Raw genomic sequence first — 11,387 nt, 5'->3', positions numbered from 1 at the left:
GAAGATTGTGTCACCGATACGTGCCTCTTTGGTGGGTTCGCATGCCGGTTACTATATAACCAACCTGTCCCGTAAGAAGCATCCCAGTAGAAGTAAGCTCAGGGTGCATAATCCCGACGTCTAACACTTCATAAGACTGGTTAGTCGCAGCGAACGAGACCTTATCTCCTTTCCTTAGCATCCATCAACGACAGAGACATAGCAGACGACACCTTGTACTCATTAAAAAAGGAGTCGAACAAAAGCATCCGTAGAGGAGAGTCACTGATCCCAGGAGGAGGAGGTATCCGTTCTATAACCGCGGGAAGCACATGCTCGAGCCCCAAACCCGTTTTAGCAGATACTAGGAGAACCTCGTCGGTGTCGAGATCAAACATGGACTTTAACTGAGCTTTGACACGGTCAGGATCAGCTGTTGTGGTTGATCGATCTTGTTGATCACAGGTACGATGGTGAGGTTAGCTTCGAATGCTAAGTAAAAGTTAGCCACGGTTTGTGCTTGAACACCTTGAGCCGCGTCAACGACCAAGAGAGCTCCTTGACAAGCGGATAAGGATCTAGAAACCTCATAGCTAAAGTCAACATGACCAGGTGTATCAATTAGGTTCAGAAGAAAACGCGCTGGGATCTTGATCTTTAACTTTGTTTTCGTAGAACATTGTCGCTGTTTGAGGATTTCACAGTGATTCTCTCTCCCTCCTCTACCCTAAATAAACAAAAACATCCCACAATATCTCGAGAAATCAAAACTTTATGAAAATGAATCACCCGAACAACTCTGAACAGATAAAAAGTTTAAACCTTTATGTCGTACCTGCAATTTGTCGAGATATTGAGGCTGGCCATGGCCTTTCTTGATGTGTACCCGTAAAGTTCCATGAGACGATCGCCCAAAGTAGATTTGCCATGATCAATTGTGGGCAATGATGGAGAAGTTTCGGATCTTTCGGAAGGAAACTGTGTCAGATCAATGGCGGGGGGTTCTCTGGAGTTTTGCTTGGAATCTGAGCTGAAACCGTAAGCTTGGTGCAATCCGACGACGCATAACGGATCTCTTCGGTTGGTTTGACTGAAATTGAACAAGAGTGAGAGAATGCCTGCTTGTCTCGATGACTTTAGGGTTTTAGAGGCTCTGTTACATAGAACCCATTTTGGGGGGTTTGCGAAGCAGTGAGAGATTTGGTGAGTTTCACAACACCACCAACACGAGTTTAGAGAACTCTTGTCTACGCTTGTACGACACCGTTTCACAGCGCATATTACAAAAAAAAAAAACAAAATGTTAATGCTGAGTGTTTTATTATTATTTATATATTTATGAGAATATTACACTTCAAAAGATCGATGAAAAGAAAAACATGAAGACTAATGGTTATATTTCTAAGTTGAAGAAGAGTTGAACCATGCTGATATGTTCGTACTGGAACCTCCTAGATGTGAATATTTTGCAGGCAGTAATTAATTTTTCTTCATGAGTAAACCGTATTGACTATCACAATTTAGAGCTCGGGAGTAGATGCATAAACTTAATTATGATAGGGCAGAGCCAAAAACATTTTCAGTAAACCGTTTCAATCAATCACACAGAAGGGAGAAAGAGGGATCAACAAAGCCAATTATTAATAGTAATAAGTTTTACACAATGGCTATATCCGGTGAAGGTGTGTTAACTCAATGGATCACTATGCCCTGTGTTTGAGAACTTTCTTCTCAAGTTCATCTTTCCCTTGCTCCAACGATCCTTTCAATCTCTCTTTACCATTTTTCACCAGTACAAAAGTTGGCATCCCCGTCACGTTGAACTCTTTAGCCACATCCTGAAAAATATTGAAATTGTTATAAGCTTTTGCTCATATACAAAACACACATGAATGAATGATCCACTCAAACAACTCGACTGATCTGCAGATGTAACATTCCAAAAAAATAATCTATATCTACCAGACACAGAAAACAGTGAACACTGAAGGCCAATCCCAGTAATGGTGGATACAAATATAAAGAGACAGCAGAAAATTGAAACATTGGTCGTATATTACAGAATAACAATAACAAAATGCAGAGACAAGAAGAAGTTTATACTTACGGGAAGTTCATCGACATCCAATTTGACGAATTCAACATCAGTGAACTTGGCAGACATGGCAATGAAGGCAGGCTCGATCATCCTACAAGGTCCACACCAGGATGCTGAGAAGTCACCACCAGCTTTTCTCCCACAAGTCAAAACCCCAAAAATCAATTAACTCGATTTCAAATCAAAAGGAATCGGATCGGATGGGATGGGATCGATACGTACCAGTTTGGAGGATTCTTTGATCTCGTTGAAGTGAAGCTGCCACCGAGCCGATGAGCTGAACTTCATGACGCGATTTTCGGATTCATTCCCTGCGACTGCTTCTTCTCCACCACCTCCTAACACAGATGATAATACACCTCCCATTTTCTCTCTCTCTCTCTCTTCTTTCTTCTCTGAACAAAGTAGGCGGCGGAGAATAATTACGCTTAAGAACCACGCTCTCTTCTCTGGTCAACCATCGGTATGCACGGATCCTGCTGTTTTCTATGGGCTTAGCACAGACCCATTAAAAATAAAAACCCAGAATCAGGTCCAAGTTGAGACTATATTTAGCTGAATACAATAGGTTTCTGAAAAGAGATTATAAATGAGAATTCGGCCAAAAAAAATCATGAACTTTGCAAGAATTGCCATAATAAATACGAACATATTTGGCTGGCCAAAAAAACACCGAACTATATTTGACTTTAAACTTTAATCAGTAAGTTATCGTTGACTCGCCAAATTAAAACACACCGTTACAAAATGATTAAACGACGTTTGCAAAGATTGTTAAGTAAAATTTTGCGATGGAATGAAACGACGTGGTTTTACCTATTTTTATTAACAAAAATATGTTGTTCGCGTGAATCGAACCTGAGAACTCATGGCCAAATGACGAGGTTTCTTGCCACTAGACTACTGTCACTTTTAAGAATATCCATAACATGTTTTTTTTTTATTGAATATCAAACAAATCTCAAAAATCTAAATTCTTTTTTAAAAATTCCAAAAAATCTTAAAAATTCAAGAAAATTCTGAAAAGTAAAAATTAAATTTGAAATTACAAATAAGTTTTTTAAAAAAAAAATCAATACATTAAAAATTTCAAAAAATCTAAAATAATTCAAAAAATGCAACGAATTAATTTAATGATTAAAAACTTGAAACATATTTTTAAATAAATCAACATATGTAATATAAAATAAAATGATGTTTATCACTATAGATTTTAGTATGAATAATGTATTTAAGATAAATATACAAATGATAATTAAGATACAATAAACAAATGATATTATCACAATTGTTTTTCTAAAATATGATAATAATTAAATGAAAAACATTTGTAGTGTGATAAATATCAATTTTCTATTTTATCTCAAATATATTAATTTATAAAAAAGTATGATTAATGTATTTAAGATAAAAAAACTCAAATGATCTTAGATACATTAATTTTTATAAAAAAATTAATGTTTTGATTTTTTAAAAAATATTTATAATTTCAATTTTAATTTTAATTTTAAGAATTTTCTTGAATTTTTAAGTTTTTTGGAATTTTTTAAAAAAGAATTTAGATTTTTCGAGATTTGTTTGATACTCAATAAAAGAAAACATGTTATGGATATTCTTAAAAGTGACAGTAGTCTAGTGGCAAGAGACCTCGTCATTTGGCCATGAGTTCTCAAGTTCGATCCATGCGAACAACATATTTTTGATAATAAAAATAGATAAAACGACGTCGTTTCATTCCATCTCAAACGACGTCGTTTTACTTAACGATCGTATTTAACGTTGATTAACCACCGTCTTAACTGTTAGTTAACGGTGTCTTAATCTGGTCGGTTAATCAAAGTTTCTTAATAAACTGATAAAAGTCAACAAAAGTTCAGGTTTTTTTTGGCCAGCCTCGAGTTCATGTTTCTTTTGGCCATTCTTACCATGTTCAGTGTTTTTTTTGGCCGAATTCTCGATTATAAATGTATTGAGACTATATATTTAGCTATTGAGATCCCTTTCTTTAACTTTTCCTCCTCCTTTTATAGTCTTTGGTGTCATATAGTAATGCCGCTTGGTCTCTTGCGTAGATCAGACGTTTTTATGGTGATTTTAGGGCCATCAATGTCTTTATATTATACTTTGATTCCCGATCGAGTGTAAGACTCTTTCAACAAGGGGTGGGTCTTCTTGACCTACGTGGGTCTATGGTTCCTTCTAGACTTCATTGGGTTCGGGTTATGTGTGATCGGGTTTGGAGCAGGGTGAAACCCGGCTCCAACACTGGGATTAATTATAATTATTAAACGTTGACGAATCTTCTTTTCTTATGTGATTGCACAGTCGCATTTGTAGAGGACAAAACTTGGCTTCATCCTCTAAGATGAACCTCTACATTCACCCACCAATAGGAATAAGTTAATTGAGATTTGATATCTCTAAAAAAGGAAACCAAGTAATAAGAATTTAATGAAATAAAATTATGTTTTAGATAAATAAAAAATAGTAGCAATTATAAAAAAAAATATTTTTTTTAGTATTAATAAATCTGTCAGAAAATATTAAACCCTAAACCCTAAATTCTAAATAATAAACCCTAAACCTTTGGGGAAAGCCTGAACCCTTGGGCAAATCCTATACCCTAAATCGTTAATCTTAAACCCTAAACCCTTAATCATAAACCATAATATTAAACCCTAAATTCTAAACACGAAATCCTAAACCCTAAACTCTTTGATAAATATTAAATCATAAATTCTTAATACTAAACTATAAACCATTTTGAAATTAATGATTTAGGGTTTAGTATTAGAGGTTATGATTTAGGGTTTAGGGATTAGGATTTAGTTTATGATTTAAGGTTTGGTTTAAATTTAAGGATTTAGGGTATAGGATTTGCCCAAGGGTTCAGGCTTTTCCCAAGGGTTTAGGGTTTAGTATTTAGAATTTAAGGTTTAGGGTTTAAAATTTAGGGTTTAGGGTTTAGTATTTTCTGACGGATTTATTAATATTAAAAAGAATATATTTTTTTGATACTTGCTACTAATTTTTATTTATCTAAACACATAATTTTATTTCATTAAATTCTTATTAATTGATTTCCTTTTTTTAAGAGATATCAAATCTTAATAAACTAATTCCTATTGGTGGGTGAATATAGAGGTTCACCTTGGGGGTGAAGCTAAGTTTTGTTCTTTGTAGAGATACCCATGTAGATCTTAATCCATGCCAAAGCCCCAAGAGAGTCCCAAATACATCCTAGAACGAATCATAATCCATGCCAAAGCTAAGTAGTTCGACCACTTTTCACTTCCACTCGGCAAAAGGACTTAACTATGGTCACATATGAGCCAGGTTTTTGAACCTCACTTTCACCATCACACTACAAGAAAACACGCCGATATCGAGGGACATTTTCCTCGGTATTTCGTCGGAATAAGCGTATTCCGACGAAATACCGAGGAAATGTCCCTCGAAAAAAACTCGTCGAAATTTCATTTTCCGTCGAAATTTCCTCGAAATTTTGTGACGGAATTTCGAGGAAACATAATTCCGAGGAAATTTAGAGGACTGCCCTTCGTCGAAGAAGTCCTCGGAATATATTGAGGAACAATTCCCTCGGTATATACCGAGGATTTATACCGAGGGAAAAGACCTACGAAAATTTCCGAGGAACCTCTCCCTCGGAAAATTTCGACGAACGGTGTTCCTCGAAAAATTTCGAGGAAAGCCTTCGTCGAAATTTTCCGAGGGACAGGTTCGTCGAAAATTTTCGAGGGCTGCTTTCCTCGAAAATTTTCGAGGAACCCTCCCTCGGAATATACCGAGGAACACTTCCCTCGGTATATACCGAGGACATCTGTTCCTCGGAATATTCCGAAAATTAAATTTTTAAAAAATATATTTTTTTAAAAAATAATATTTTTAAAATTTAAATTCGTAAATATAAAATTAAAATTTAAATTAAAAACATATTATTTAAAATTCAAAGTCATACAAACGAAAAGAAAACATTTAGAGTTTTTGAAATAAATTAAACTACGGGGTTTGGAAGTCCGGGTCTGGCATGTTCGGGAAGTCGACGTTGGCGTTCGGGTTCATGCTCCTCATCATCGCCATCATTTGCTCGTTCAGCTTCCTCTGTGCCTCCCAGCCCGCCTCTTGACTCGCCACCATGGACTCCAGCGCAGATATGCGAGCATCCTTGTCCCTCATCTGGCTCAGAAGGACTTCTTGATCAACATAGGACGGTGGTGGTGCAGAAGCAGACGGAACCGAGGGAGACCGACGAGCCAAACCGAACAAACGGCCCTTCTTCTTTGGAACCGACTGAAAAAGAAAGTGTAAATTTAAATAATATAAAAATTTAAATAATATAAAAATGGATTGAACTTTAAAAAATGAACTTACCGCTTCAACGATTTGGTTGATCCGAACCCGAGGCAAGCCGGTCGATCCCGTCGAATCGTCATCCTCGGTTTGAAGCTGAGACACTTCCTGTTCCATCTGACTGTCGATGAGGGTGACCACATCCCTCACAACACCATCATCAATCTCGCCGGTCTTCTTGTTGGTATACGCCGTCTTTATTAGGCGGAGATGATCAACCGGCTCCCCCTCATTTTCTTGCGCCTTGAAAAAAACATAAATTAAACAAACATTAGTAATTAAAAGAAATGCACAAAAAAATATTAGAATCTTAAATAATATAATAAAAACCGACAAGCTTACCAAGCGATCTCCCAGACTGGCTAAAGACTGAGCACCCAAGTTATGGACGTACATGCCCTTCCCCTTACGGTCGCTCTTGCGGTTGGTGGAGTTGGTGGAAGAAGTTGCTCTGACTTCGTTCTTACTCCAATGCTCACTCAACTCCCGCCAGACCGTCGGGTCCATCCCCTTTGGAACCTTTAAAAAAAAATTGTTAAATAAATAAAAAAATATTTTAAAAAATAAAAAAATTGTATCATAAATAAAAACGAACCTTGTTTATTTCCCACTTCTTCTTCCACGAGTGCATCTGCTTCCCATAGTTGTCCATAACTTTATGGACGAAGTGGTAATAGATAAACAACGTATCATCGGCATTCCAGTTGAATTGTTGCTGAAAATAAAACACAATTAGTAGAAAATTAATATTAAAGATGAAAAAAATAAGTAAAAAATAAGTAAAAAATAGAAAACTTACCGCAAACTGTTGAAACCACATATGCTGCTTCTCGAGAGGGAAGTCGGTGAAAGTCGGATGTCCATTGTCGAGGGACGAGTACATCATACTGTTGATCCATCCGCTGATCCCGTTCCCGGATCGGTCAAACCTAATAAAAAGAATTAATTATTTTAGAATTAAATATTTTAAATGAATCAAATTTTAATGAAATAAAAATAGGTTTAATTACCATGTCTGACCCTGTCCACGTGGATACTGAGTGAGATATGGAAGATGGTCACGACCCGGCTGTCGAACAAACTCCGCAACTCTCAGAAGTGCCGGATGAGCAGGAGCATGAGCAGGAGCAGGAGTGGGTGCCACACCGGGAGCGGGAGGAGAATGAGAGGGAAATGGAGAAGGAATTGTCTGGTAGGAGCTGTACGGCGATGCGGAACCCGAAATGGAGCCGCTCCCCGAACCACCACGACCACGACGCTGTCGAGAGCGGGTATGTTCCTCTTGAGACCTTTATATAAATAAATTTTATTTAATATATACAATTATTTATTTAATTTGTTAATATATTAAAATTGTTTAATAATTACAAAAAATAGTTTTGATATATTAAAAATAGATTTAATATATAAAAATAGTTTTAAATATTAAAAATAGTTTAATAATTACAAAAAAATAGTTTTAATATATTAAAAATAGTTTTAATATATTAAAAATAGTTTAATAAATAAAAAAATAGTTTTAGTTTTAATATATAAAAATAGTTTTAATATATAAAAATAGTTTTAAAAATCAAAAAACGTTTTAAAAATCAAAAAAACGTTTTAAAAAATCAAAAAAACGTTTTAAAAATTCAAAAAAATAGTTTTAAAATCAAAAAAACGTTTTAAAAATCAAAAAAACGTTTTAAAAAATCAAAAAAAACGTTTTAAAAATTCAAAAAATAGTTTTAAAATCAAAAAAAAACGTTTTAAAAAATCAAAAAAAACGTTTTAAAAAATCAAAAACACAAAATAAATCAAAAAAAAAATATACCAACAATCCAAACAACAATCCAAACATGCAAATCCTAAATATTCCATTCAATCCTAGAATTTTCTATCTAACAACCTAAATTTCGAGATCTATAAAGAGAGGAAGAGAAGAGATATGAACTTACATGGGAAGAGAGGAGAGGAAGAGAGGGGAGGAAGGAGGCCGAGAGGAAGAGAGGAGAGGAGAGGAGAGGAGATCCGGCGAGGAGGAGAGGAGATCCGGCGAGGAGGAGAGGAGAAGGAGAGGAGCCGCGAGGAAGAGAGAGGAGAGGAGAAGGAGGCGGTGAGGAAGAGAGGAAAATCGAGAAGGAGAGAAATGGGGAAGAAAAGAATGAAAACCTAATTTATGAGGGGTCCGACGGACAGGGTCCGTCGAAATTTCCTCGAAATTTTTTAACGTGGTCGTCGAAATTTCCTCGAAATTCTCTTGTTGTCGGCTAGGGTTTCCTGGTTAATGAAAAACAGTCCGAGGAAAACATTCCTCGAAATTTCCTCACAATATTGTGAGGAAATTTCGAGGAAATAGGGTTTGGGGTTTTGAAAACATCGATTTTTTTCCCTATGTCATTTCTTATACAAATGTAATTCATAATAATGAGGTTTCTTTGTATAGATGATCATAAATAATGAAATAACACAATTACAAAAATTATTGTAAGTATTTCCTTTAACGTTTATTAAAACGTATAAGTGTTTATCTTATGTTGTGTGGTTTTCGTCTCAATCCGCAAAACATTGTTTTCGGGTTAAAACCCTAAAGTTGGACTTTATAATCTGGCTAAGACACTTAATGAAGGTTATATACGTGTTATTCAATCCGCAAAACGTTGTTTTCGGTTTAAAACCCCCTGTTCCTCGAAATTCCGTCGAAATATTGTGAGGGAATTTCGAGGAACTACCAAAAATTGGCTAGGTCCTCGAAATTCCCTCGAAATATTTCGACGGAATTTCGAGGAAAGCCAAAAAATTTGTATTCCCTCGAAATTTCCTCGAAATATTTCGAGGGTATTTCGACGAAGAAAGGTGTTTTAAATCAAACCCCTAAAATTATCTTGGTCGTCGAAATTTCCTCGGAATATTTCGAGGAAATTTCGAGGATCTAGGTAATTTTTATCAAACCCCTAAACCGTTAAGGGTAATTCCGAGGAAATTTCGAGGAAACCCTAGCTTCCCTCGAAATTTCCTCGAAATTAGTAAAAAAAAAAAAAAAAAAAACTACTCTGATTCCGACTCATCATCAGCAGATAAATCTGAATCTGGATCTTGGTGAAACTCTCCAATAACTGGTTCATCCTGTGCGTGAACGACGGCTTCCTCTGTGAAGTCGGTGAAATCTACTACAAGGCCAACTCCTGCTACATCTTCTGCTGCACTTAAGTTACTGGATGTGATTGGTTGTAGTGGGTCTTCCAGCTCAGAACTCCCCTGAACTCGGCCTCTCGGGTTGAGCCTGGTAACAGTAACCCATGGATCATCTCTGTTTCTTATCCGGGGGTACTTGATATAACAAACCTGTAACATTTTTAAATTTTTTAGTACAAGTTTAAATTATTACACATGATGACCAATAACTTACCTGATCGGCCTGAGAAGCAAGAATGAAAGGATCATAATATTGCAGCTTTCGTCTCGAATTAACTGATGTAACACCAAATGCATCTGTTCTCACACCTCGATCTGGAGTGATGTCGTGCCAATCACAATAGAAAACAGTACAGCGCAATCCAAGCAGGCCTAAATACTTGATTTCCAAAATCTCATGTATGTGTCCGTAGTATACATCATCTCCCGATGCAGAACAAACGCCAGCATCATAGGTCGTACGCGAACGTTTCGTCTTTTCAGTTGTGAATGCATATCCTCGAGTACAAAATCTCGGATATGACTTCACAACATAGTTTGGTCCAACCACCATCTCGCGTATCCAATCGTCAAATGTTTCACCTCTGGCCAAACCAGCAGACACCTATTAATAGCACATATATATGAGTATAAATATGTGATAAATATTTTTTTAATTTCTATAAATATGTGATAAATGATTTTTTAATTTGTTTAAGGCACTCACATAAGTAAACATCCATCCAGCAAATTCTCTTTGCTTCATTTCTTCTAGTTCTGCCTCTGTAGCGTATCTATATTCGAACCGCTTTTCTGCCATGAAAATCCTGTGAAGACAAAAAATGTAATTAATTAAGATATAAATGTTAATTTGTTAAAATAAAATTTTGTAAGATAATAAATTTACCTCTCATATTGAAGAACATCTTCGCAGTTGGTGAGCAAATATGTTTGCAAATGACTGCGCTCCTGCTCAGTAAGTCGACGGTCCTTTGATTTTCCGCTAAGTCGTCCAACATCTGTGAAAATGTCAGGAACCGTAACATGGTATGTTGCCCGTTCGCCTCTATCATCGTGCCGTGCAGGTCTTCTGTTTTTGGTCTGAACTTCTGCTGGAAAGTAGTACTCAGCAAAGTTTGAAATTTCTTCATTGATCATCTGTGCGACTATAGAACCTTCCACCCTACTTAGATTTTTCACCATCTTCTTCAAATGGAACATATACCGCTCATACAGATACATCCATCTATACTGCACAGGACCACCAAGTTCCAATTCTCTTGCCAGGTGAATAACAAGATGCTCCATAACATCAAAAAATGAGGGAGGAAATATCTTCTCAAGGTTGCACTGAATCATGGCTATGTTAGTCTTCAGATTTTCAATACCTTCAAGAGTCACTGATCTGGCGCATAAATCGCGGAAGAAAGCACTTATCCCTGCTATTGCTTCATGAACATTTCGTGGTAATAGTTCCTTGAAAGCAAACGGAAGTAAGCGCTGCATCAACACATGACAATCGTGACTTTTTAAACCAATAAACTTTCCTTCCTTTCTGTCAATACAGTTACGCAAATTAGATGCATAACCGTCTGGAAACTCCACATCGTTTGAAATCCAATCGAAGAACGCATTTTTTCCCTCTGCATCAAGTCGGTATATGGGAAAAGGAGCCCTACCATTCCCATCAACATGAAGTTCTGAACGATCACATATATCAACTAAATCCAGTCTTGACTTCAAATTATCCTTTGTTTTACCTTGAACGTTAAGGATCGTGTTCATG

The 11,387-nt window shown here is 36.3% G+C and overlaps 2 protein-coding genes and 1 pseudogene across 2 annotated transcripts; all 3 read right to left on the bottom strand.

Annotated features, from left to right (window-relative positions):
• Positions 1-1,258, bottom strand: part of LOC130498076 (translation factor GUF1 homolog, mitochondrial-like) — a 1,462-nt pseudogene extending 204 nt beyond the window's left edge.
• Positions 1,259-1,513: 255 nt separating this feature from the next.
• On the bottom strand, positions 1,514-2,443 carry LOC130498075 (thioredoxin H2). The gene is made up of 3 exons (XM_056991420.1): positions 2,300-2,443; positions 2,087-2,236; positions 1,514-1,817 (listed from the first exon to the last, which is right to left on the bottom strand). Exons 1-3 carry the CDS (start codon positions 2,441-2,443, stop codon positions 1,683-1,685), a joined length of 429 nt encoding a protein of 142 aa, XP_056847400.1. The 3' UTR covers positions 1,514-1,682.
• A 7,018-nt stretch (positions 2,444-9,461) lies between these two features.
• Positions 9,462-11,094, bottom strand: LOC130497785 (uncharacterized). Its single transcript, XM_056990960.1, has 4 exons — positions 10,509-11,094; positions 10,329-10,428; positions 9,837-10,226; positions 9,462-9,772 (listed from the first exon to the last, which is right to left on the bottom strand). The coding sequence occupies exons 1-4, from the start codon at positions 10,958-10,960 to the stop codon at positions 9,476-9,478; spliced, it is 1,239 nt and encodes a 412-aa protein (XP_056846940.1). The 5' UTR covers positions 10,961-11,094; the 3' UTR covers positions 9,462-9,475.
• Between the last annotated feature and the right edge of the window lie 293 nt (positions 11,095-11,387).

The sequence above is a fragment of the Raphanus sativus genome, chromosome 7 (genome assembly GCF_000801105.2).
Source record: "Raphanus sativus cultivar WK10039 chromosome 7, ASM80110v3, whole genome shotgun sequence".
Classification (NCBI taxonomy): domain Eukaryota; kingdom Viridiplantae; phylum Streptophyta; class Magnoliopsida; order Brassicales; family Brassicaceae; genus Raphanus; species Raphanus sativus.
The sequence above is the reverse complement of the archived record's forward strand: the minus strand, read 5'-3'. Positions and strand labels throughout refer to the sequence as shown.

Bases quoted from the DNA above. Each gene is read 5' to 3' on its own strand.
- LOC130498075 (XM_056991420.1), bottom strand. From the start codon at position 2,443: ATGGGAGGTGTATTATCATCTGTGTTAGGAGGTGGTGGAGAAGAAGCA. The intron at 2,237-2,299 runs GTACGTATCGAT...AGTTAATTGATT, and splicing joins TCAAAGAATCCTCCAAACTG to TTTGGGGTTTTGACTTGTGG. The intron at 1,818-2,086 runs GTAAGTATAAAC...AATATTTTTCAG, and splicing joins TGGATGTCGATGAACTTCCC to GATGTGGCTAAAGAGTTCAA.
- LOC130497785 (XM_056990960.1), bottom strand. From the start codon at position 10,960: ATGATTCAGTGCAACCTTGAGAAGATATTTCCTCCCTCATTTTTTGAT. The intron at 10,227-10,328 runs GTGAGTGCCTTA...TGCTATTAATAG, and splicing joins CTGGATGGATGTTTACTTAT to GTGTCTGCTGGTTTGGCCAG. The intron at 9,773-9,836 runs GTAAGTTATTGG...AAAATGTTACAG, and splicing joins TTGCTTCTCAGGCCGATCAG to GTTTGTTATATCAAGTACCC.